At 44.7% G+C, this 27,534-nt stretch overlaps 1 protein-coding gene across 2 annotated transcripts; it reads right to left on the bottom strand.

Moving 5' to 3' along the window:
• Nucleotides 1-1,191: 1,191 nt before the first annotated feature.
• On the bottom strand, nucleotides 1,192-27,532 carry adam19a (ADAM metallopeptidase domain 19a). Of its 2 annotated transcripts, XM_068307985.1 has the most exons (23): nucleotides 27,333-27,532; nucleotides 25,186-25,265; nucleotides 19,951-20,027; nucleotides 14,275-14,356; nucleotides 13,960-14,036; nucleotides 13,423-13,594; nucleotides 13,174-13,239; nucleotides 12,813-12,884; nucleotides 12,347-12,513; nucleotides 11,702-11,786; nucleotides 11,488-11,630; nucleotides 10,836-11,013; nucleotides 10,622-10,711; nucleotides 7,107-7,302; nucleotides 6,886-6,994; nucleotides 6,535-6,739; nucleotides 5,875-5,952; nucleotides 5,280-5,388; nucleotides 5,002-5,143; nucleotides 4,597-4,693; nucleotides 4,130-4,381; nucleotides 3,766-3,974; nucleotides 1,192-2,965 (listed from the first exon to the last, which is right to left on the bottom strand). In XM_068307985.1, exons 1-23 carry the CDS (start codon nucleotides 27,460-27,462, stop codon nucleotides 2,914-2,916), a joined length of 2,868 nt encoding a protein of 955 aa, XP_068164086.1. In that variant the 5' UTR covers nucleotides 27,463-27,532; the 3' UTR covers nucleotides 1,192-2,913. The 2 variants fall into 2 exon arrangements, 1 of the variants encoding a protein (XP_068164086.1); XR_011034384.1 differs by lacking the exons at nucleotides 1,192-2,965; nucleotides 3,766-3,974 and having other exon boundaries at nucleotides 4,242-4,381; nucleotides 5,002-5,157.
• Between the last annotated feature and the right edge of the window lie 2 nt (nucleotides 27,533-27,534).

Below are 27,534 nucleotides of genomic sequence, written 5' to 3'. Positions count from 1 at the left end.
GTAAACGATTTTTCATATGAACGGTTTAATATTCATGTTTAATAGAAACGTAAAAAGACAAACATTTAAATTTCTGTTCCGGAACGAACTTTCCCGAGTTTAGCCGAGAGGTGACTCGGTGTTTCACTAAACCGGCTCCCCTGAAACAAGCTGTGAAGACTTTTCGTTCCGTTCACTGACGTCACCGGAAAACAAAGCAGGTGGATTTCCGGCTCCGGCACAGATCGGAGTTCGGTGAACCGGAGAAAATGGACCGCAAGCGTGTCGGTGACCGGAAACCAGGGAATACCAGGAAAAACACGGTGGAAGATTAAACGAGGAGCGGTTTGAGAAGAAACAGTGGCTAAGAGGTAACAGGTAGCAGCGGGTTAGCCACGGTTAGCCACTTCCACTTAGCTTCAATGCTAAACTCAGTGACTTCCGGTTTTTAGTGGGATCCGTAGCGGCTATTGTCTGTTCAGAAACGTCACTCGCTACACTGCAAAGGATTCTGGGTAACGTGTGTACCAACATGGACACTTGGGAGAAGGTGGCGATGAAGAAGGGAAGACGTCTTCAGGGGCAGGTGGAGGTCTGGACTCCGGTTACCCTCCACCAGAGGAGCTGCTGCGGCTCTGGACTCCGTCAGGAGCGTTGATGACATCATAATGACATCATGATGACATCAGACTCTACTTCCTGGAGGTGCAGGATGCGGAGTCAGCCAAATGCAAGCTAATGGTAGGAGAAACGTGGTTCATCTGAGTCCACATGATTCTGTTTGCTTTAAATGTGTGTCACTGACATTTTTTTCCCATCAGGCCTTGGGGCAGTAGGGGTGGCTGACACGTGGAGGAGATGTAGCAGGACAGACGGACAGGGATCTGGAGTCCGTCTGTCTGTCGGTAGGAAACCAGCGTCCAATCACACCTGACTGAGAAACCTCCAATCAGAGCAGAGCAGGTGGGCGTGTGAGTGGGAGGAGCCAGAGGGCCGGCCCACAACTTCCTGAAAACTAGTGTGATTGTATTCACTGATCGATTCACTGATCGATGGTCACGTTCCTTGCATATTCGACTTGAACTTTTACAAAACAAGAATAAAAAGATATTAATAAAATTCTGTCAGTCAACACTTTGTGGTTCAGTGTTTATTTATCACAAGTTCTTCTTCCCAAAAACTCAATCCTACCTTTTTGCTTCTATTACCTACAAACTGAAGAACCTTCTTTGGCGGCTATAAGGAGTTGTTTCTTCCAACAATCTTAACTTTACGTTGCAGGATGAGAGTATCCCGTGCAGTAATTTAGTTACTTCACGTTCATGATGGCGGTAAAATGTCAGCCGTTTCTGCTATAAGGCTCCATAACCCCAGCTTTATAAACCTCCAGAGGGCCAGGAGGGGACACGGCCCCCTCCGGCCTCATTTCTGTGAGACACAGCTTTGATCCAGAACCCGCAGCGAGTACGGGTTGGGCTCATTGTGGGAACTGACCCACCAGGCCACGGGCTCCTTCACACTCAGGCCTTTTCTCCGGGCGTATTTGTCTTCGTCATTCAGGAAACAGCCTGAAAAATGTTGGGATTTGAACCTATAATGTGTGAACACCTGTCCAGCACCTTAACAGGCTGAGCTACCTGACGACACACACACAGGGTGGTCGGATGTTGTATTTATTATTCACAACACTCTGGCGAAAATCTAAAGGCAGAAGCTGGGATTTGAACCAACAACCTCAGATCTGAGCTGCTCCTCTCATCTCTCTGAGCTAAACCTTTATCTGCTGGGGTTTGGTTTGGAACTTGTATTTATGGGGTCACAGGTGGAGGAAATGACCAAAATGTTTCTGCAATCGGGTTTAGAACCAATCCCCACTACAATGACCCCCCTGGGTGTGTCCTGTCCCCCTCCTGCACACCTGCGATCACTTTAACTCAGCTATGCGCATGTTTTTAGAGCCACCGAACACGTGGAGAACATGCAAACTCCTCACAGAGAGGCCGTCAGTGGGATGTGAACCCCAGACCTCCTGACTGTGAGGCTACAGCGTTACCGCTGCGCCGCCGTGCCGCCCTGATGACGAGGACTTCACGCTTCCAACGTCCTCTGAAACCCAAAACCTTCTTCTTACTACCTGCACAGTTTGACTGAAGCTTTACTTGAAAACGTGTCATTTTTGGAGGGTTCTTGCCTCAACTTCCAAAACTTCTGTCCAGGTTGGAATAAAATAACGGAAACATAACGATTTTGTTATAGTTTTGTAAAAATATTTTTTTAAGTAACAATCAAAAAGTCATAACACAGAAAATGACATTCAAATCAACACGAAACATCAGGGTGTGTCCTTCAAGCACCTCACATATCGTCCACCATGTAAACGCTATGCTCTGATTGGCTCTCCTTCCTACCGATGGGCGTCGGCATCTGCAGATTCATATTGCAGATGCAGTTACCCACAATAAAATCACTGGTGGAACTTAATGTGACAAGATATTCAAGTGTTCGGGACACCCCCCAGGTATGAAGTCACGTCTTTGGCACAAAACACTGACTGTAAACATAGAAACACTCGTTACAAAATGCAGTTCGTACACAGACAGCATTAAGGAAAGAAAAATACCCTTAAAAAAATCAACTTTACAAATGTAACATACCCCCGAGCGATAACACGTGTCTCAGTCTGCAAGGCCTCCATGCAAAACTGCGTCATTATGGTTATTAACATGGGAGGAGGAGGAGGAGGAGGAGGAAGGAGGTGGTCAAACAGGAGAGACAGTAGAGTAAGTCTCATTTCGAAGTCTGAACTGTTCTTGTTCTTGTGTTTGTCTGCTCTGTCCAACAGCTCTTTGTTTTAGTGGCAAAGTCTCTTTAGTGCAAATAAGCTGTCAGCTGCAGCCTCCATGAAGGGTGGGAAGTGGAGGGGGGGGCAGGATGTCATTTTGGTCTTGGAGGTAAGGCTGTGTGTGGTTTGCCACCTGGCACCGGTCTGGAAGCAGAAGGGAACAGAAAAGAGACTCCGATTAAAACCCAAGTGATGGCGATGCTGATGGTTTGGACCGCTGACTGTCTCTAACACCACCAGCAGCATCATGACCACGAAACACAAGAGAGACTAAAAGAATATCATTTGGACACATAGTCAACTACTTTAGTTTCTTTTACATTGAGTAGAAATATACAGGATGTACTCTGATGGATAATAACTGGGACAAAGAACCAAAGGATCAGGAACTGCCTGGATCAGATTGTTGACTGTCAGCCCACTATCATGTTATATTGCCTTTATTATTTATCAACCTTCATTCATATAGTGCTTAATCACATTATCAGACATTTCAAAGCACTTCAACGGACAGAGAAACCCAACAGAACCCTTCAGAGTAAGGATAAGCGACAGCGGCGGGGAAAAACTCCCTCATTGAGGAAGAGACTGTAGGCAGGACCCGGACTCTGTAGGCCGGTCACCTTTAGTTTTGACGTAGAGCGAAACCTGCCGTTAATCTCTAAGACTGCACTGCTGACATATTTAAGGCCATGTCCACACGCAGCCGAATATTTCCACAAACATGTATTTTTCTACGGATAAGCCTATTTTCCAAACAACGATACATATTTTTGGTTCTTAAAAACTACGGCCAAAGTGAAGAGTTTTACATTTTGATATCTGTTGCCTGCAGTCGTGGATTTGATTTTGGAGCAGAAAAGGCTTCAGTTTTAAACATACGCAGCTACGTGTGGACACGGCCTAAACACTAACGATGACAGAAGAACCGTCTGTTTGCCCACCCGAGAACTCTGACAGGGGGGACAGCTGAGACTTTGCCCACAGGTTTGGGTCCCACTGCTGGGGGCATCATGACCAAAAGACCTGAGGAGGGCTGGGAGGCTGGGGTCTGGGCTGGACTCCTGGTGGGAGGGGGTCCTCTGGCTGGGCTGAGGGGGAGGGGCCTCTTCGGGGGGAAGAGGGACGGTCTGGGCTGCAGCTCTGAGACCAGCTACGAGAGAAGAAACACCAAAGACTGAGGTCACCGGGGGAAGCAGAGCTGGACCACCGGGGGAAGCAGAGCTGGACCCCCGGGGGCACCAGGGCCGACAGCTGAACTACAGTCTCATGTCTGACCTAAATGAGGAGAGTCAGAAATGTTCTTACCAATGGAGACCTGGTGGGGTTGAGGGGCAGAGGTTTCTTGGGGGGACTGAGTTTATTTGGAGCCTGGGGGGGTTTGGGTAGGGCTGTTGGAAGCTTGCCAGCTGGTAGAGGTGGCCGAACCACCTTAAGGTTCCGGGGGCCACCTTGGGGAGACATAGTGGGTCTAAGGGGTCGCACAATGTTGACTGGCTGGATGCCATTGGGTGCAGAGGCTGATCGGGGGGACGCGACTTCCTTGTTGGTGTGAGGAACCTACGACCAGAAGAAAAACAATGAGAAACAACATCAGTGTGTCTGACACACACTCTCCTAGTGGAAACAAAACAACACACACACACACACACACACACACACACACACACACACACACACACACACACACACACACACACACACACACACACACACACACACACACACACACACACACACACACACACACACACACACACACACACTGCACTCACCCCCCTGCCACTGGTTTTGTTGGTTGGTCCAACCACCTTCAGGTGGAAGGCAGAGTTCATTAGGCTGTTCTTTCCGTTCGCCACCGACGCCTCCAGCCTGAGAAGAGAAGGAAGGGGTGAGACGTGGGTGAGGCTGGGGGGCTAGGGGGCTGAGATACCGCTGCCCCCAAATGGAGACATCAATTCATCCAGATGATTCTGGAGGTGGGAGAAAACTGGAGAAACCAAGCAGACACTGGGGGAACATAGAAACCCCACACAGAAGGGTACTGGACCCAGAACAGACACACAGACAGGTAGACAGGTAGACAGACAGACAGACAGACAGACAGACAGACAGACAGACAGGTAGACAGACAGACAGGTGGACAGACAGACAGACAGGTAGACAGACAGACAGAACACCTTCTGTTCTTGTCTTTCTCTCTCTGGGAAAGCCACTTATGGTAATATGAAGTCTTGATCCTGTAGCAGTAGAAGAGCAGCAGCACTGCAGGTAAGACCACCAGGAAGGCAAACAGCAGACCCCCCACCAGCCCCACCTGACCTGTGGGGACACACCTGTAACAATTACTGCTCCTCTACTCTGGTCTTTACGGTACAACACGAGGAGCCTATGACAGCGGAGCGCACACGAGGGAGGATTTCTAGTGGTCGGACGTTGTAACGTCGACACAACTCACTGTCAAACTGGACAGGCCCGCTGTCCACGCTGCCCCCCAGGCCAGGCTTCTCACAGAAGGGGGGCGCCCAGCCGCCATCACAGTGACAGTTACCATTACTGTTACACACCTGTGTGAACACACAAAGAGGCGTTTGTTAGTGAGCACTCTGTACCTGCTTGGTGCTGATTGGGATTATATGTGTCTGGGATTATTCCTGCTCTGCCCTGAGACATTAACCCTATAATGGAACAGATCAACCAAGGAGCTACTAATTAAATACAGCGTTTACTGCACTAAAAGACACACCTAAAAGCCTTTCTCAAAAACCAACAGTGCGTCTTATAGTCTAGTGCGCCTTATAGTCCAGTGCGTTTTGTAATCCAGTGCGTTTTATAATCCAGTGCGTTTTATAATCCAGTACACTTCATATACTTTCTACCAAACGGTGCTATCTCTGTTCAAGTACGAATTGTGACAGTTTGATCAGCAGCTGTGTCAGACAACTGAGTTGTGCCCTCATAAGGGTGTGTGTGTGTGTGTGTGTGTGTGTGTGTGTGTGTGTGTGTGTGTGTGTGTGTGTGTGTGTATTTGTGTGTGTTTTGAGTGTGCTTACCCCGTTGCCGTGGCAACGTGCGATGCAACTTTCCAGCTCATTAAAAGAGGCATTCTGGCATTGGCGGTCTCTGCACACCTGTGCCGACACAAGCAGAACGACAGCATCCGTGTTAAAGTACACACTTACCAGTACACACTTACTAGTACACACTTACTAGTACACGCTTACTAGTACACACTTACCAGTACACACTTACCAGTACACACTTACCAGTACACACTTATCAGTACACACTTACTAATTCACGCTTACTAGTACACACTTACCAGTACACACTTACTAGTACACACTTACCAGTACACACTTACTAATTCACGCTTACTAGTACACACTTACTAGTACACACTTACTAGTACACACTTACCAGTACACACTTACTAATTCACGCTTACCAGTACACACTTACCAGTACACACTTACTAGTACACACTTACTAGTACACTGCCTTACCATCAGTGTTCTGCTTTAACCGATATCACTGCTGACTGTCACAGCTTTGTTATCACGGTTGTGGAGTCGCTTCGATCTCCACTGGTGCTGTAAGTCGTCATAACTCTTTTCTATAAATACTGTTGTGTTTTATTGGTATGTGGTAACCATGGTAACACCAGGGAAGACAGACCAGTTTTCTATTCTTTATATGGCCTCTTGACTAACCTTGCCCTCTCCACATTTCGTTCCGGTCATGACCAGGCCGGGGTCGGGGAGGTCCCCCTGGCCGTCCTGGGTGCTGTAGACGTAGGTGCCGCGGCATTTGATTTCGATGCCTCCCGTCTTGATGATGGTGTCGATGGAGACGGCGTTGGTGCCTTTGGGCTTCTTAGCGGCGCTGTGACACTGGATTTTACCACAGATGGCGTCGCTGAGCAGAGACGGAACAAAAAACAAAGACGCTTTTAGTTTGGTGTTCAAGGCCAACACGTTTCCACCTTTGTAGAAACTGTTACGTTCTTTAAAATTCAATGCAAAAAGTACGTAGTGAAAATAAATGTGGTGTAAACCTCTCACCGTTTCTCACACCTGATGTAGTTCCCGTGTTCGTCTTTCCCACAGTTCCCAAAAGCGTTTCCTGCTGTGTTGACATCTTCAAAGCAGGCATCATGGGCCGGTCTAGCTCCTGGAAACACAACACATCCCATAGATTCAGGTCCTTCAGAGATGCTGAGTCTCCAGTAACACGGAACACGTGTGTGCAGTGTGAGTTCCGTGTGCTGTGGTGACGTGCGTACCGTAACCCCAGAGCTGCAGACACTGCTGCTCGTGGGTCAGACACATGCCGTTGTGGCAGTAGGCCCGTCCGGACTGGCAGGACGAGCCGTCCAGCAGGTAGACGTTGGTGGGGCAATAAGGAGAAGCCCCGGTGCAGTACTCTGGCAGGTCACATGACCCCGCTGGCCCCCGACACATGCTACCAGCCTGCTTCAGCTGATGGAGACAGAGTAGACTAGAACTTTATTGATCCCTTACAGAGGTGATTACACCAAAACACAGAAAGAGCACACAGAAAGTATCACCAACAACCAATAGAAAGGATAATAAATAACCCACCAAGAATAGAAAGGCATAAATAAACAGGCCTACATAGTCATTTGTGTAAACGTGCCGCCTACTAGTAGTCTGGACTGTTTAACTGAGTGAACCTGGACTATCTTCACTCACAGCATAAGAATATTAACAGGATACTGATATTTTTAGGAATATCACATATTCCATATAAACTGAATAAAAACAGTAAAAGTGTGTAAAGAAAGTTGAGAACTGATGAAAAAAAGGAGGACGAGCGACGGTATTTGACTTTTATTATGATGGAATCATCTGTCAATCTTCTTCTCCTTCTTTTCCTCTCGACTTGTCCCTTCAGGGTCGCCACAGCCAATCAGTGTCCTCCATCTAACCCTGTCTTCTGCATCCTCTTCTCTCACACCAACTACCTTCATGTCCTCTTTCACTACATCCATAAACCTCCTCTTTGGTCTTCCTCTAGGCCTCCTGCCTGGCAGTTCAGAACTCAGCATCCTTCTACCAATATATTCACTATCTCTCCTCTGGACATGTCCAAACCATCTCAGTCTGGCCTCTCTGACTTTATCTCCAGAACCTCTAACATTCTTCACCTCTTTTCCACACTCTCCATTGCTCTGGACTGTTGACCCTAAGTACTTCAAATCCTCCACCTTCTTGATCTCTTCTCCCTGTAACCTCACTCTTCCACTTGGGTCCCTCTCATTCACACACATGTACTCTGTCTTACTGCGGCTAACCTTCATTCCTCTCCTTTCCAGGACAAACCTCCACCTCTCTAGCTTCTCCTCCACCTGTTCCCTGCTCTCACTACAGATCACAATGTCATCTGCAAACATCATAGTCCATGGAGATTCCTGTCTAACCTCGTCTGTCAGCCTGTCCATCACCATAGCAACAAGAAGGGGCTCAGAGCTGATCCCTGATGCAGTCCCACCTCCACCTTGAACTCCTCTGTCACACCTACACACACCTCACCACTGTCTTACAGTCCTCATACATGTCCTGCACCGCTCTAACATACTTCTCTGCCACTCCAGACTTCCTCATACAATACCACAGTTCCTCTCTGGACACCCTGTCATCAGCTTTCTCCAGATCTACAAAAACACAATGCAGCTCCCTCTGGCCTTCTCTGTACTTCTCTATCAACATCCTCAGAGCAAATACTGCATCTGTAGTACTCTGTTTTGGCATGAAAACATACTGCTGCTCACAAATGTTCACTTCTGCCCTTAGTCTAGCTTCCACTACTCTCTCCCATAACTTCATTGTATGGCTCATCAGCTTTATTCCTCTGTAGTTGCCACAACTCTGCACATCTCCCTTGTTCTTAAAAATGGGCACCAGCACACTTCTCCTCCATTCCTCAGGCATCTTCTCACTATCTAAGATCCTGTTGAACAACCCAGTCAGAAACTCTACTCCACCTCTCCTAGACACTTCCATACCTCTACAGGTATATCATCAGGACCGACTGCCTTTCCACTCTTCATCCTCTTCAATGCCCTCCTCACTTCATCCTGACTAATCTTTGCTACATCCTGGTCCACAACAGTCACCTCTTCTAGTCTTTGTTCTCTCTCATTTTCCACGTTCATCAACTCTTCAAAGTACTCTTTCCATCTTCCCATCACACTACTGGCGCCTGTCAATAGACTTCCATCCCTATCCTTAATCACCCTAACCTGCTGCACGTCCTTCCCATCTCTATCTCTCTGTCTTGCCAACCGGTATAGATCAGTCTCTCCCTCCTTACTGTCCAACCTAGCATACAAGTCATCATAAGCTTCTTGTTTGGCCTTTGCTACCTCTACCTTCACCTTACGCTGCATCTCCCTGTACTCCTGTCTACTCTCCTCAGTCCTCTCAGTGTCCCACTTCTTCTTAGCTAACCTCTTTCTCTGTATACACTCCTGTACCTCCTCATTCCACCACCAAGTCTCCTTATCTACTTTCCTTCCAGATGACACACCAAGTACTCTTCTACCTGTCTCCCTGATCACATTAGCTGTAGTTGTCCAGTCATCTGGAAGCACCTCCTGACCCCCCAGAGCCTGTCTTAACTCCTTCCTAAAAGTCCTGCAACACTCTTCCTTTTTCAGCTTCCACCATTTCATCCTCTGCTCTGTCTTTGCCCTCTTCATCTTCCTCACCACCAGAGTCATCCTACACACCACCATCCTATGCTGTTTGGCTACACTCTCACCTACCACTACTTACAGTCACTGATCTCCTTCAGGTTACACCGTCTACACAAGATGTAGTCTACCTGTGTGCTCCTACCTCCACTCTTGTAGGTCACTCTATGTTCCTGCCTCTTCTGGAAGAAAGTATTCACTACAGCCATTTCCATCCTTTTTGCAAAGTCAACTACCATCTGTCCTTCTGCGTTCCTCTCCTGGATACCAAACCTGCCCATCACCTCCTTATCACCTCTGTTTTCTGCACCAACATGTCCATTGAAATCTGCTCCAATGACAACTCTCTCACTTCTAGGCATGCTCTGCATCACTTCATCAAAGTCCAACCAGAATTTCTCCTTCTCCTCCAGCTCACATCCTACCTGTGGAGCATACCCACTAACAACATTGAACATCACACCTTCTATTTCTAGCTTCAGACTCATCACTCTATCTGACACTCTTTTTACCTCCAGGACATTCCTAACAAACTCCTCCTTCAAGATAACTCCTCCTCCATTTCTCTTCCCATCTACACCATGATAGAACAACTTGAACCCTGCTCCTAAACTTCTAGCCTTGCTACCTTTCCACCTGGTCTCCTGGACACACAGTATGTCTACCTTCCTCCTCTGCATCATGTCAACCAACTCTCTACCTTTTCCTGTCATAGTTCCAACATTCAACGTCCTAAGGTCAACAGCACCGATGGCGGTCGCTGTTAACCCGGGCCTCAACCGATCCGGTATGGAAGTCATAGGTTTGATTTGGCAAAAGTTTTAAGTCGGATGCCCTTCCTGACACAACCCTCTGTATTTATCCGGGCATGGGACCGGCACAATAAGACACTGGCTTCTGTCCTCTTGTGGCTACATTGTCAATAAGTGATATTATAACTGGCAGTGATCAATCAATACTGAGACGCTGCTGAAAACAGCTGTGTGTGTGTGTGTGTGTGTGTGTGTGTGTGTGTGTGTGTGTGTGTGTGTGTGTGTGTGTGTGTGTAGGTGTGTGTGTGTGTGTGTGTGTGTGTGTCTTACTTTGCAGCCCTCGCAGCACACCCCATGGGCACACTGTGCCCCGAATTTCAAGGTGCAGTTATTGGCATTGCAGCAGTCAGTGGTGCACTCCTGTGAAGACACACACACACACACACACACACACACACACACACACACACACACACACACACACACACACACACGCTGTGTGTAGAGTACTGTCAGGAGGTCGTTTCCGTTCCAAACTGCTTACATCCGGTTCTCCACAGTCACACTCCTCTCCGTCCTCCACGAAGCCGTTTCCACACTTCTTGTCCCCCACCAGCTCCTTCATGTTGGGCATGTTGGACAGACACATGCCCCCTCCTTTCTGGAAGTAGCTGTCCAGGTCGCGTTTGCTGCAGCGGCTGAAGACACGAGGGAACGGATGCCTGGACAGACAGATTATTATTATGACCTCTGGGGGCTAGAATGTAGAAAATAAAACCAAAAATAAAACATTTTCCCTCTCAGTTCGTATTTTTTCTAACCAGATCTTCTTTTTATCTTCTGGGTTTTGGGTCAGAGAATTTTTATAAGCTTTAAGTGATTTTGTTCAGTAATCTGGAATATTGTAATTCCTGCACGTAATGTAATGCCTGCAACTAGAATGACTTCTACATCTTGTATAAACCGACCGCTTTCAGGTTCATTGTAATTGTTTGGAAAAAGAAAAGCTGAAAAGAGAAGAATCGTCTGGTTTCAACATCCTTTCAATCAAAAGAAAATAAAAGGAGGGAAAGAAGAACGATAAACTGTTTTTATTTCACTTATAATTTAACTTTAGCAACTAAAAGCCTCTAATGTTCTCAAAAACTGACATTGCGCCTTATAATCCTCTCACACTCCAGAGGTCTGACCCTCACCCGGTAGCTGCAGCCATCACGCACCCCCCCTCCTCAGCCGTGGCCTCCACGCAGCAGCCGTCGTGGTCGTGACTCATCCCAAAGTTGTGTCCGATCTCGTGGGCCATGGTGGCGGCGGCGCCGATGGGCAGCTCCGAGTGATCCTGGGGGGGGGGAATCGGACGTCACTTCACTGTGAGAGTAAACGCCGATCACAGGGAGGACCCCCACCTACCACACTGATGCCGCCAGAGTTCTCCAAACTGCACATCCCCTCCAGGGGGGCCATCCCGATGGTCGTCCCTTTGAAGATCACACCGCTGGCACACACACACACACACACACACACACACACACACACACACACACACACACACACACACACACACACACACACACACACACACACACACACACATTAAAAAACAGACAAAACATCAGTTCACTATAATGTCCACTCATCCAGCAGATAAAACTAAACAGATCCTGAAGCATTTTAATTCATTCATGTTTAATTTTAATTTAGTTAATTTAAAATAATTTAATTTAATTTAATTTAATTTAATTTAATTTAATTTAATTTAATTTAATTTAAAACTAAATAGCTCTTTTGGCATTTTAATTCATTCATTCTGTTCACCAATGAATTTACAAGTGTGTGTACCAGTGTGTGTATAAATGTGTGTACTAGTGCGACTACTAGTGTCTACGAATGTGTGTATAACGGTGAGCATGAGTGTGTGCAAGAATGTGAATATGTGTGTAAGAATGAGTAACACTGTGTGAGGGAGTGTAATTATGAGTGTGTGTATAAGTGTGTGTACGAATGCAGCCACTAGGGTATATACAAGTGTGTGTGTGTGTGTGTTCCTGTCCTCACGTCAGCAGCTGGGCATTGTCGTGTTTCTGGCGGCTCTTCAGCTTCTGCCTCCACTGGAGGAACGACCACAGGGTGGCGTTCGGCTCCTCGCTGACGATGCACTGATCTCTGTCGGTCCAGACCTCCAGACCAATCAGAGGCAACCGGATGTTCAGAGCCCGGTAGAACTGGACACACACAGACGGATGTGATCCAACATCTGTTCATAACACACACACACACACACACACACACACACACACACACACACACACACACACACACACACACACACACTACAGTCCCCATTAGAGGCTTGACAGACTCTACCGATCAAATCCTGGTGAAGGTTCAGTGGACACCACACCTGTGGACATTTTCAGTCATTCATGTCATGTCAGTGACAGATGACATCATCGATGACATCACTGATGGACAGATAAGACTTCTTGTGAAGGCTCCAGTCTGCAGTGGGAGAACTGGTTACCTTGTCCACATAATTGGCGACTTCCATGATCCTCGTCTTGGTCTTCTCGTAGTCTTTATTCTGGCGTCTGAACTGATGGACAGATCAATGGGGGGGTGTTAGACCCACCACTTCCACTCTGCTCCATCATCATAATTAGACCAATTACACATTGCTCACTGCGTGTGGTTACCATGGCGTTAATACAACAGACAGAAACCAAACAGACCAGGCATCAGTCTAAAAGAGCTCCGTTAGCTGAGACAAGATAATAGTGAAAGATGATTTCCTTCCTGGTCATGTGACCAGTGTGTGATGTCAGAGGACTAGTGAACACAGGTGTGGTGTGGGTGGGACGGGGTCAGAGGAGACCACAGCTCACCAGAGTGTTGTCGGCCACGATGTACAGCTCCACGTACTTGGTGGTGCCCCAGGAGCTTCTCCTCACCTGACACAAACAACAGCGTGGTTAAATAGAGCATTATTGATGACACGCTGGACGGCAGCGTCTATAGACCGATCAGAGTCAACTCTTGAACTGCCCCTTATTGTGGCTGGGTTCCATTTCTTTCTGTGTGGAGGTTGTGTGTTCTCTCCGTGCCCATTTACCATTTTGCATCAGAAGACTCACCCTGTTGTGAAATGTACTGAACTGATTGGGATGCACGGCGTGATGGAAGTGGCCGCAGTATCCATCTTTTATTGGCAGGTCTTCTGCACTCAGAAGTGAATGGTGGGAAGGATCAGCACCGCTGACGGGCTCCAGATAGTAGGTGTCACTAGAATTTAAGGATATCAGGCCCCTGTTGGAGAAAAAAGGAGGGTGGAAACCATGGAATTAAGTTTTCTTTGAAGAATTACCAAAATTTATCAGACAATTGCACCTCTCATGCAAAAAAAGCTCCTCATTTCCTTCTCAGAGACAGTATACAGTATGTGTCACTTTATTTCTACTGCCCCCTAGGGGCCAACAAACACATTGGCATCATAAGTTTCAAGACAAACATTTCATTATTGGGCATTTTTGATCAAAAAACTGGATATTTCAGTTACATTTAAATATAAAGGTGACACATAGAAAACAAATCCAGCACTATTTCAAGTCTTGATGCTTAATGTAACTCATGCCAGCTTCAAACAAGAGACTGTGCAGGTGGAGTCTCTGTACCTAACACCTGAGCAGGTGCTGAGAGCCACCCAGGAGTCTGGATGTCCTTCAACACGGCCGTGGTAGAAACAGTGATCCTGAAAGACAAGAGAAAGTAAGGCAGGGGTTTTTATGTGGAAAAGAGCATCAAGGTCCCCAAGAAGAACAATGGAGGCGTTGGGTGTGGCGATGTTCAGTACCCCTGCCAGCAACTCTAAGGGGGTCGGGTATTCCTACTGTATGTCACATACACGTCAGCTAACATAGGGTCAGGTGTCACCAGAAGGAACACCTGAAGCTGCTAGAGACACAGTGACACCGGTGCTTCATACTCACAGTATGATTGACTTTAGTCTCAGTCACTGGGTGCCCCTCCTGGGTAAAATAGGTCTCAGTGAAGTCTGGACCTAAAAGCCCCCTGGGAAACAGAAGAAAGATAGAAAGGTTGAGAGATTTAACATTGCCTCTTCTGCTGTAGACACACACACACACTCACACACACACACACACACACACTCACACACACACACACACACAGCTAATGATACTAGCAGATAGTGACTAATAGCAGCTTACTCTGTCTGTAATGACACTTCCTGTACTGCTTGTTGTGTAAGGTCTCACATGTCATTTCGTTCTGCAGTATCAAGAACATCCATCCCCATGCACTTTCCTTTGGTGTTGACAGCCTTCAAAACATGCGTATTTTATCGACCTCAGATGACCTAGCTTTTCACAAAAACAACACAACAACAGTCTTCTCAACTCTCTGGACCCCCTGAAAAACAGGATTGTCTCTCTTTCCCTCTCTGCTTTGTGGTTTGTGACTGAACTGCATCAAATAGAAGTCAAAGGCTGACAGCTGGAGAGTCTGTACCAAACAGTGTCTGACCACATGCACAAAAACCACATTTAAGATTAGAAAGACTGCATTGCTTGAGTCAAATCCAACTACAGTAATCCCTCGTTATTCGCTGTTAATGCGTTCCAGGATCACCCGCAAAAAACAAAATTCCACAATATAGGAACAAACTATTTATTCTATTATTTACGAGACCATTTCCCTCTGATAGACTGTTTGAGACAAAGCTTCAGTGATATTCCAAACCCCGTTTGCTTATATCCCCATATAATTTCTGATAATACCAGGCTTTATCAGAAACTATATGGGTATATGGGCATCACATGGGATTCTAAATATAATTATTAGCAATCTCCTGCAAATAAAATGTTAAATCAGTGGAACTGTAGTCTCTTCGGTTGATGGTCATTGATAACAAAAGTAATCTCAACACTTTCACTGTGACTGCACAAATCGGATTGAACCATGTCATACAAATTCTTATCTGGTGCTACAACCTTTTTATATCCTCTATTTCATTACTGCTTTACTGACAAATGGCTCAAAGAGTCCTGAAGAAGAATACACGACAAACTTGTCTCCTTAAAAGGTCATCTTATTAGAAAAATGTAAGCGCTCCGTTTTAGGCTGTAAGTGAAAAAGGACTCTGCTGTCAAACGTCCAGATGTCCCAGGACAAATGCTTCACTGCGGATGTACAGATTGGTGATTCCACGACAAAAGCATTCACCACTGCGTGACTAAATTACTGACCAGCAGACCCATTGTTGCAGCAGATCCCTGAGCAGACATGGGGAAATGGAAGATGGACATGAATAGACGAATCCAATCTCTTTGGTCACAAGAGCCCTGTTGTATTATTCATTGACGGGTACTGCAAGGGAAAATAATTCAGATATTTCACCCACTTTACTGCAGACAATCTACCCTGCAACACAACAACACTGTCTAATACTACAGTCCACAGAAGTTATTTTTGATTGACGCTGGTTCCCGGACGATAGGATGTGAAATACAACTCCATCATATTCAGGAGGGTCTTTACACAGTGTCTTATTCAGTGGGTCACAGGACGAAACGCTGATTGCTTCTCTTGGCGGTCTGTCTTTCAAGATAGAGGATGATGACAAGACAAAGATCAAGGTCTTATGTCTTATAGCTTAATTCAAAACTGTCAAAAAGCATTACTAACTGAAAACGTTAAGTCTTGGCAAACAGTTAAAAAGTTAATCTCAACTGACCAATGACTGCACAAGGGCGTATGTTGTTCACACAACCTGATAATGGTAGAGATACCGCTTCAATCAAGGCCATGTTCACTATTCAACATATGTACAGGACTGAACACCACCACTGAGGACGTTTGATAGATAGATACTTTATTAATCCTGGAGGAAACTGAGACCTGATTTCTTCAGAACTGACACAGGTACCCCATAGTCTCAGTGCTCTAACCCCCAGCACAAATTGGATCTACTGTTTCTGCCTCAACAGTATAATTATAAACACTGATCCTTTAGATCATTAAAGGTCACATATTCTGATTTTTTTACTTAATGTCACTCAGCTGCCATGTCGAACAACATGGTATTTGAAATGTTTTGCCCCGGATTGATCCGTGGTCATCAATATCTTCAACTGAATAATGATTAAATCACTTCCGGTCCAGACGCTTTGTTTAAACACCTGTCAACACCTGCCACCCCCCCAGATGTTGTTTCCATACGCCACACGCATGGGTGTTATAACTCACAAATTATTATGGTTTGTGAATTATTTGCATAAAGTCTTCAAGGTTTGCACTGCAGGATATATTTGTTATGCATTACTTTACTTTTTACTAAGAGAAAGACAAACTGTCATTTATGCTTGATGTTAAAAAGGTTTTCAGACATCCAAAAGAACAAACAAGCAAATAAGAATAAAGAGAACTGAAACTGGGTGGGAGCAGAAATGAAACCTGAAGTTGACCCCTGTGCTGTGACATGAAGGAAGTGAGAACCACCAAGCTGAACTGTTGAACAGCATCAACCCCAAATACAGGAAATGTGGAAATGGTTACCGGCCCGCCTGAGATCATCTGCTGCTGTACCGGTGTGGTTAAGGTGTGACATTATCTCAGTCAGGGTGAGGCTAACCACTGGTCCAGCACATTTTCAGAAAGCTTCAAACTACTTCTGACTTCTGACAACATTACAACATAGGTCAAGACTATACCAGTGGTCCCCAACTCCCGGGTCGCAAACCAGTACCAGTCCGTGGGTCAACTGGTATCGGCCACACAGAAAGAATACAGAACTGCACAAATTGTGAACTGCAAATGTCATTTCCTACCTCCCAATGAGGAGAACCTTTTCTTCCCACTGGAAACTCACCAGCTGCACTTCTAGACATATCTTCAATTCTCCTTATTGGATTTTTTTTTTTAATGGTAGTTCCAGTTTCTCATCTTAAAAACCACTTATCTCTTTGGAGGTTCATCCCATTGGTTGAGAGAATTACTTTGCCCTGTTTTCCATTTAATAATTTTTGATGGGAGATTAAAGCTGGAGCTGGAGTCAAGATTAGGAAGATTTCACCCCAGTTCACCCCTGAGAAACCTGCCAGTCCAACGTGATGGGGAATTCAGATTAGTCACAAGTTAGGGTCCAGATTATCTGTGTGTGTGGTCTGAAGGACTGACCAACTGACTGAACGACAGACTGACTGACTAACTGACTGACTGGCTGACTGAGTGCAGACTATTATGTCAGCTGTAGCATGGGAGGGGGCCCAGGACTGGACCCTGCCTCACATGTTGCGCTTTGTATGTAACCGGAACAAAAGTCATCGCCATCACAAACTGAAGCAGCGTGAGGTCGGCCAAACATCAGTCATGGTTCATCCATGTGTTCCAGTAACGCCAACCAGCACAGAGATGTTGAGTCTAACATCATCATCAGGTCTGGCACCCCCCCCCCCCCCAGCTGCTCCCCACCTCTAGGCCTCCTTCAATCTTCAGCCGGAACAGTTCACCTCCGGCAGTGCTCCAGAGGTGAACTGCCGGAGCAGTTCACACTCCTTAATTTTTGGTCCACGTGGGTCTTACACCGGCGACTTTCCAGTCCCCAGCCCAAGACTCATTGGACTGAGCTTCTACCGCCCCACCTCTTCAGGAGGTGCTGCTACATCACAGAATACTGACCTCAAGAGACCAGAATATAACAATACTACCTGAGAAAGAGTCCTGTCCTGTTTGCCCCATCTTGGAATTGTACTTCATTAACATGCAAACCCCATTTGAAGATGTGGTCTCCTTTAAGTGCCATTCTTTGTTGGAAAAAATATATTTGAATGTTGTCTGTAATGTTTCGTACAGTATGTACTCTACTTTTCAGTGGCCAGAATTTTGTCCTTAGTCTTTAAACACTCTGCATGTTCCTGTATATGTTCCAGTTCTGCTCCAGCGAAAGAGGCCCACTAATAAATTCATATCCAGTGACATCTCCTGGGAACCCTCCTTCAGAAGGTGTCCCCTTTTCTCTGACCTACATTCACGTCCAGACTCAGCTGCTGGTTTAAATTAGCACAGATCCAATATGAAACAGTAAGTTCCAGTGAGCTGCAACAGTTAGCTGTCCGTTTGATCGCCCTCTCACCTTTTTGTTTCATGCATGTCCTAAAACCAATCATCCATCCATCATCCATTAATAATCTCATCTTCAGCCACATTTCCACTGTTACTGTATGTTTTTGGAGGTGGGAAGACGCCAAAGAACTCAGGCAGAACCCATAAAGACAAGGGGAGAACAAAAAAACTCCACACAGAAAGGAATGGAAACCAGAACCTTCTTGCTGTGAGGTGACAGCCCTTCTCACTGTGCTACCCATGTTACAATCCCTGACAACATAAAACAACCACTATGACATCACTTAGATCAAAACTCTATTGTTAAACCCTAACACTAACCCTAAACCTAACCCCTTTACGTAACCCTAACTATGACGACTAACCTTAACACTAATCACTGTATTATTAACTACACCTTTCATCTGAGTGTCACTGCGTTACTGTATACTAGAACTTTACATTCTATACATACTGTAAATTATTTCCTTTGCACCAAAAAACGTCCCTCACACCTTCATATCCATGCCCATCTCAGTAGCAGGCTTTTTAACAGAGACCTGGTAGTCTGAGGGTTCTGCAAAGTGTCTTAGCTGTTCCTAGGACTGCGCTCTTCTGGATTGAGGCTTGTCTTTCCAGGAATTTGTTGAAGCCACTCTCCCAGTTTGGGGGTCACTGCCCTGAGGGCTCAGACGTCTGCGGGGAACACACTGGTCTGTACCTTCCAAATCTGTTCCAGCTGTTCTTTTAACCCTTGATACTCAGTGTGTTTGTGTTCCTTCTTCCTAACGTTGGCGTCAGCTGCTAACGCCAAATCTATCACCAATGCTCTCTTCTGCTCTTCGTCCAGTTGGTTAGCCAGCAGCTGTTTGTCAGTCTAGATACTGAAGTCCAACAGGAACCAGTCCCAACTGGCTTCAAGTAGGTCTCTATAGTTGTCTTCTATATTCCTATTGAGTTACTGAAGAAGGCTCTTAGTGTCCTGTTGATCTTATACAGATAGAGATATTCCAGCATCTGTGTGTGTGTGTGTGTGTGTGTGTGTGTGTGTGTGTGTGTGTGTGTGTGTGTGTGTGTGTGTGTGTGTGTGTGTGTGTGTGTGTATAGACACTCAGCACCAGCTGCTTGAATGGAGGGAAATGGTCTCATGCTTTAGTATAAGTTTGTAGGAATGCATGAAAAGCTCCAAACAGTGGCTGTTCATGACTTAGAGGTGGTACCTCAAACATGGTGCTTTGTAGATCAGTATTTCAGAGCAGTGTTTCTGTTGTTTGTGCAGACGTCCAGCTTCAAGTTTACTGAGCTATGAGCCACAATTCGTAAAAGCACAGCCACATCCTCAGGCTATCCGCTCAGTGACTTTTCAAGATAGGACACATTCAGTCAACTTGACCACAGACCAACCAAAAGACAGGAATGAGAAGAGACAACAAGAGACGTAATTGCAGAAGTCTATTGTCATTTTCAAAGTTCCCCAAATACCTCCTCTTCTAGCGGAATTAAAAGGGTTGAGGCAGGAAATAGAAGAGAGAAGGCATACTCACTGATTATGTTCCACTTGTAGCACAAAGTGGAGGTCCCTGGAGGAGAGCATTATTTCTCCGGTGATTGGGTTGTTTTCCTATGGAATTATGAAAAGAGATAATAGGAGACATGAAAAGCAGAAATGCTGATCAAAATGTATTTCAGGGCCTCAAACTGCATTTACAGTTTTTAATAAAATACCCATGGAAGATGTATGAATCCCATCACAAACATGCATATTAAGAAGTACACAGTAATCCCGTGTTACTTGCAGTTAATGTGTTCCAGGATCACCCGTGAAAAACGAACTATTTATTTTATTATTTGCAGTAATTTAAACGTTTATGAACCCTCCCCATACTGATATTGAACCACCTTATATCTGTATTACCGTTTCCCACATTCTGATAGACTGTTTAAAACACTTTCATATTAAAGAAAAGTGTTTCTTGGTATACAATAGATTAATTTTATGACTTAAATTACGAAAAAAGTAGAAGACCAAATATTCAACTGTCAAGCATGTTTGTCAAAATGTCTTCGACGTGGAAAGGTTATACGTCAGACAATAGCCGACTTTCCTCTGTTCTCAATGTGAAGCAGCAGACCACGGGCTATCCAACTGTACAGAACACTGATGGGACAAAGGGGACAGAAAAGGAAAGGAGGAGAGCAGTTGAATCCAGTCATCGCCTGATGAATGTGGAAGGGTGAGGAAAGATTTCTCCCAGACTGAGCCCTGTGTCCCCCAGTGAGGCAGAGCAAACACACACTGCACCGATGGAAGGCAAATCTACCAAAACCAATTTAATGAGAGCTTCCTGACAGCCCTCGGCTTCCTCCTGAGAGGTAGACATTATTACACAGGGTAATGAACAGTGATTATGTATGCATGGAGAGCTTCAGACAGTAACTTCCCTATCACAGCTCATCTCATTTGTGCCTAGATTTGAGGAAGACCTCATTCAGTGATTTTTAAGAAAGCGCCACTTGAAGCTGCTGTTTCGGTTGCCCCAAAGTAACCCCTAAAGAAATCAGACATTTCTGATTAATTACCCTAAGTAATGTTTCCATAGGCTTAGCCATCATGTGTATTCATGATTAGGGTGAACAAAATTATATTAAATCACGGTGTTACTGAACAAAGTAGCACACAGGAGTATTCAGACATCCACACAGAGACAAGACTTACACTGCTTCATAGCAGAAAGTAAGCTCATTAAACATCAATTACAATTACTGTAAGGCTGTATATATATATATATATATATATATATATATATATATATATATATATATATATATATATATATATATATATATATATATAAAACATATAATTTAACACCACTGAAGTTTAACTTCAGTGTCATCAGCAAACAATTTAATCTAAAAAATATGTTGCCTTACAGTAAGTCCTGGTTCAATTCCACTTGGGGCTTTGCTGTGCAGACTTCCTATGTTCTCCCCATGCATGGGTTCTCCGGTTTCCTCCCACCATTAAAAACATGAAATAATTTCATGTTCTGATAAACCACACAGGCATGGAGAGAATTTTCACTGAGAAATGACTCAAACCCAGAACCTTCTTGGTGTGAAGTGGCAGCGCCACCCACTGACCTACCGTGCTGCCCACCTTCAAATACCAAAGATTCTAAAATAACCCCACACCCACAATAACAGCAGTGAAGCATTTCTTTAAGTTTCAATATTTCCCAAATGAGATTTCTCACCTGAAACATACTTAAAACCTTGGATAAGTTTGCCATCGCTATGAAATCAACAGTAGTTCATAGAAGAAACTGCAAGTTAACCCTAACCTTCACCATGGAAACATAGTGAGCTAAATTCATTTAAAGTCTACATGTTTTATCTGTAGAGAAAGCTTAGTCAACCAAATGCTATCAAGGAAATACTGAAGCATTGATAAACAAGGTGCATCACTCAGTTACAGCAAAAGGTTGAAACAGGACTGAGTGTATGCGATGTAACAGGGACGTGACAACCATGACAGTCCCTGCACATCCAGAGACATGAGGTACTTTGCCAACAAAGGAGTTTGGCAACCACCTCGGTGGTTTTGGGTGGTTTTAGAGGTAGGCAAGTCCAAATCTGACACCTCAGCCATCTGCTTCTGTGTAAAACATGGTAGCAGAATTGAGGAGATCCTCGAAGTACTCTTCCTACCGCCCAACAACATCCTCAGTAGACGTCAGCAGCCCTCCACCTCTACTGTAAACAGTGTTGGCTGTGCACTGCTTTCCCCTCCTAAACGTTAGAGGTGTCTTAAACAAACCTTAAGCAAGTCCAGTTGACTTGCTTTTTTGATTTACCTTGACCTGGACTAGGATCTTCACAGACACGCTCCTCCAATTTATGCTCTGATACGCTGTTGTCATTCCTCATGGAAATGCTTGTGAGATTTTTATGAGTTATGGCTGTGTGCATGTTGTCTGCATGAAAGAAAAAACTCATTCACTATTCAAACCAAAAATGTGCTTTGAAAACAAGTCTTATTCCATTTGTGCTCCCTGAAACATCCCCAAATCCCAGAACACTGACAACTTTCTGTCATTGTAGAACAACCCTTTGTAGTAAAGAGCCTGATGAAAGCAAGCTCCTATTGGAGCAGCGCCACTGTAGACTCTTCTCTATGAAGAGGACACCAGTTTGAATAAAGGGTCCAGGATTATCTAATCCTGTCTCTTCCCTTATCTCCGCCACCCAAACACATCATTTCATAGAACTCCACATCCTTTTACGTTCTGAGATCCCTACAGATCTGATTTGAAGAACAGGGACACGATTACCAGAAAAATAAATAGCTTAGTTTAAGACCTTGGGGAAATTCACACTTTCTGTATGTATTTCAAGAATACATCTGTTTGATTGGTATGTAACCGAATTCTATACCAGAAACATTAAATTAAAACAGTTTCTAACGCTGATATTTTCCCAATCTTAAACCACCAGGGATTGTCAACACTGTCCACCACTACAACAGTCACCAAACAGGAGGAACAAGGTTCTCTACCATTTCATGGTTTTCTGGTGAACACTGTAGTAACAAATGATAATTTGACCTATCCAGACCAACCACGTAATGATTGCATTGAATCACTGACTTTTGGATAAGACAACAGCTTTAGCATTGAGCAACGGCCCTGTCAAATGTCCCTGGAAAGGGGTTTTTCCCTTAATACACTGATCGTATTCAGCAGTCTCCCTCTTTCACTAATTATTCTCACAGGTTGCTAACGAAACGCTACCATGTGATTTTCTCTTCAGAGAAATTTAAATTCTGTGGCCAATGTCGCTGAGACAGTCAGATCTGTGATGCACAGATACAAGACCAGGGAAGACTTTCCTTGTGATGACTATGTAGAAATCCCTCATAGTGAGAGCTCCCCACCACAACAACACCAGTCTATATGAGCTCATCTACAAAGGATTTACAGGTTTAGATCACTGCTGACCTTTGTCTATGTGGTATGGCTGAGATTATTCATAGATAATTAGATTACAGCATAATAAAATGATTCAGGGTACCTACCCTCATTTCCAGGGTAAATTTTTTATCTTTAACAGCATCGGTTCCACAAGTTCAGACACCAGAGTGATGAAACCAGCATGACTGCTTTCAGAGGTATGCGCTCAGAATGAACGGGTGACTGTTGTTTCTGAACTCATGGGCCGATACAGCGTCATGGACAAAAACTCTTAGAAATGGCTGTTGGTTGATTAACCAGTAAAGTATTGAAAAATTGAAAAGTAACAACAAATGACATAAGATTCAGCGTGAATCAATGTCTTCTAGAAAAAAACAAGACATCAACTGGGAGTAAGGCTGTTCCTAATTTATTCCTTACCCCAACCACTCAGTCCTAAACTTCCATTTTGCTTCCATTTTACCTAACTTCCATGAGGTAGGGTCTCCCAGTTGTTGTTGAGACCAGATGGATGATGGGCTATATGTCAATAAAGAACTTTGAACTGGCAAACTAGCATTTCAATGATGGTGAAAGTTGGTAGGGGCCATCAGCACAGCTGTAGGTCTGAGCCGAATCTTTCTTATTTCACAGTTTTATTGTCATGGAGTCCATTTGTACATCTGGCATCATGTGCGAGTGTCTGGATGTAGATTTAGTGGAGAGAGAGTTTACAAATTTTTCGCTCAACAACAGCCACATGGTGAAGGAACCAGATGCACTTAAAGGATGAGCAGTGCCAGCATTGGAAAAAAGATTGTGAGCACAGCTGTGCTGCAGTACTTAAGAGAATAAGAGCTCATTCCATTTAAATTCATTGAATGCACATCCATGAAACTCAACACAGAATGTATATTAAAAACAGCTGCGGTCTCAAACAGGAAATGTTCTGCAATCAGACTGAAAATGAAAGGAGAAAATTAACAGTACGTACTAAATATTCAAATGACAAGTGCAACATCCAGGCTTTATCTCATCTAATATCCATCCTTCAATCCAGGAGATCACTGCTGTTCTCCTTTTAGATTCTGATCAACTTCCCCCCCACTCTGTTTTAGTTTGCTTCCCCAGCTTTCCTTTGAGAATTTTTAATCTATCAAAAACAGGATTACTGTACTAGCATGTGTGCATTATATTTAGGATACAATGTTTTCTCTGCAGAGACAAAAATCTCAGCAAACTGGACCACACCTAACTAATAAATGTGATAATGTGGGATTATCTCCTCTCATCTGAAAACATGGTGTATGAAAAGCTCCTCATCTGTTACACAAAGGACACCCACAGCACACACTACTTAAATCAGACCCTTTAATTCCACAAAGCAGACAGTGTTCAGCTGGTACCTCAGTTATTACAAGTATTAATGGTGTGACGAAAACCAGAATCTAAGGTTCAACTATCGGTCTAATCCTCCTCTCAAATACTCTGAAATAGACTTTCCCCGAAAGTGAGTGTGACTGTCTACATGTTTCCATGCTTAACATGAAATTCCATTACAAGTCTGGACAATTCCATCTCAACAAACTGACATCGCTGACATAACAAGTCAGCCCTGGACATGACCTTCTCAACCACGGAAAGCGTCTGCAAATCTGTCATGAATACTTCTAAAATTAGTCCAGAATGAGGATTACCTGGTTTTTTTCATTCAAACCAGGAGCCTTCATGCACTAATCCTCTAAACATCAACCTGATTACCCGCTAATGCAAATTTGGGCTGTGTAAAAAGTGAGCTAGTGAAAAAAGCTTAAAGAGATATCAAACCTGTGTCAGTGTCTCAGCCTCCCTCTTGGTTCGGCCTTGATGAAGCCACTGTACCGTCACTGTCCTCCTCCCACGCAGCTCTGGAAGACACAAAACAGGACTTATATACACCAGTGTAAAGAGAATAAGGTGTGAAGGAGGTCAGTGCGGATGAAGAACACGTCCATGGATGGACTCTTCCTTTCGCCTGCCCCTTGTTGGATCCGTTTGCCTGGTTTGATTTCTCCGGTGTCTGACCCTGCCTGACCCCTGGACCCTGCCTACTCGTCTGCCCCTCGTTGGATTTGTCTGCCTGTGGAATTGTGTTTTTGGGCGCCTGAACCCTGTCTGTCGAATTAAACCTCTTTGACCCGCCTGTCGTGCTTTTGGGATCGCTTTGACATGGCTTCTCACAGTCATGTGATTCATTGGCAATGAGTAAATATCTATTAGAGTTACTTAATTTTTTAACATTAATGTTTAATTGTTGTTTACCCCACCTCTCACATATAGCCTAGGGCTATACTCCAGCGGCACATGGCACCCGCATGGCGGAAAGTGAATAGAAACAAGATGATTACAGTCATCGTAACTGTCTCGTCGTCTAGAAGATGGACAGATGATGGATGGATGGAGCTTTCATTACCATCGATTTAGGATTTGTCTGTGATTCAAGTCAAATCATCAGCACAGTTTTGCATCACAATGACTCCCTTTTTCACTGTGCAAGGATCTCTACAGGATGACTGGATGAGCAGATGAATCACGAGTTCCATTCAAACTGACAAAAACACTTCACAGGATGTGAAATTTCAAGGTGAGGGATTTGTAAATGTCAACTACAGGCAAGGCGCGTCTCGCTGATGCATGTTTGTGGAGGTGCGGAAATGCTAAGAATGTTTGTCAGACTTGTCCTTCTACAGAAACCATATTAAACAACAGCAAAAATAAAAGGTCTCCAGCTTTTTCTGTTTTTATACATTTATGAAAACGCTCCAGGGAGCCACTAGAGTAGCGTTAAGGAGTCTCATGCAGCTCTAGAACCACAGTTCGCCAACCTAAGTCATGATTTATTGCTACATAAATGAAGTCTGTGCAGGTTCTCAGTTGTCCAGGTCATGGTTATCCAAAGCTGGGACAAGACCAGCCACCATCAGAACTGAAGAAGCCTCTTGGATGAGAGGCAAAACGACTTAAGAGAAACTTTCTTCAACTCCAGTGGGTTGATTTAAACAGCTTTGGACCTACAGCGTAAATGAACAGACCTCATGTGAACCGATGAGGAGTTTTAGCTGTGACTCAGTCTGGATGATGGATGACTGGCATTGACATTGAGATGCTCTGTTTGAACAAACCCAGTGGATATCTATGAGGGTGACCTCTGACCTAACAGTGAGCTAAGAGATGCTGCAGCCGCAATTACGTTGATGACACTTTAATTATAGACAGTAATTCATAAATTTCACCTTGTACTTTCTCCTCTGTCTTCATTAGATGAAGATACATTTAACACTCTAGAATGGCAGAGCCTCCGCACACAGATTGATCTGACTGGGCCAGTGAATGGGGGGCATTGTTTCAGTCCTGGGGTAGTTTAAATCACATGTCTGGGAGTGGTGTAGCTATTGTTTCACAGGCGGACCTTTAAGAGGTGGTCTTACACACACACCATGAATAAAGTTGTGGACGTTAACAAGTGACCCACTAGTGACAGGGCTGACTTTTCATTGTTGTGGCTTCATCTTAATCCAGACTAGCTCAACTCGTCTGCTTCTAGTACAACTACTGCCTTTTAAGGACACGGACAGGACATGTCCTTTGGCAAATAAATAAATAAAATTAAATTAAATAACATTATATAAAATAAAATATATATATATATATATACATTATATATATTTTTTATTTTATTTTTTATTTTTATTTTTTCTCTCTGCTCTTTCTTGGAATGAAATCACTTTGAACACAAACCGCGTCGTTATTCTAACGGCTCCATCCCTCAGTCAGTCTGCACAGGGGACCGATGTGGGAGGATCCACACGGCCGGAGATCAAATTCACACACGACAAAGGTTGTTAAATGAGAAAGAGTGTGTGTTCTCCATGCTGTCATCTTGATCCGAGCAGCTCCGACACGCAACTGGTGAGAAGTTTTCGTCCAGTTTTTACCTCTTTGTGCGTCCTCTCCGCTCGTTCGCGCCAGTTTTGCGTTGAGAGACAAAAAGCAGAGAAGAAGAAACAAAAATCCACGTTTTCCCATCGATGTTTGCCCATTTTTCTGCCTGTGTTTACTGTACATCCCTGCGACCCTCACGGCCGCCGCCCGTCCTCCCTGTCCTCTCCGCGGTTCAGCTCCGTCTGCCCGCCAGCC

This window comes from Antennarius striatus, chromosome 23, assembly GCF_040054535.1.
Source record: "Antennarius striatus isolate MH-2024 chromosome 23, ASM4005453v1, whole genome shotgun sequence".
Taxonomy (NCBI): Eukaryota; Metazoa; Chordata; class Actinopteri; order Lophiiformes; family Antennariidae; genus Antennarius; species Antennarius striatus.
This window is presented reverse-complemented; position numbering and strand designations above follow the sequence as displayed.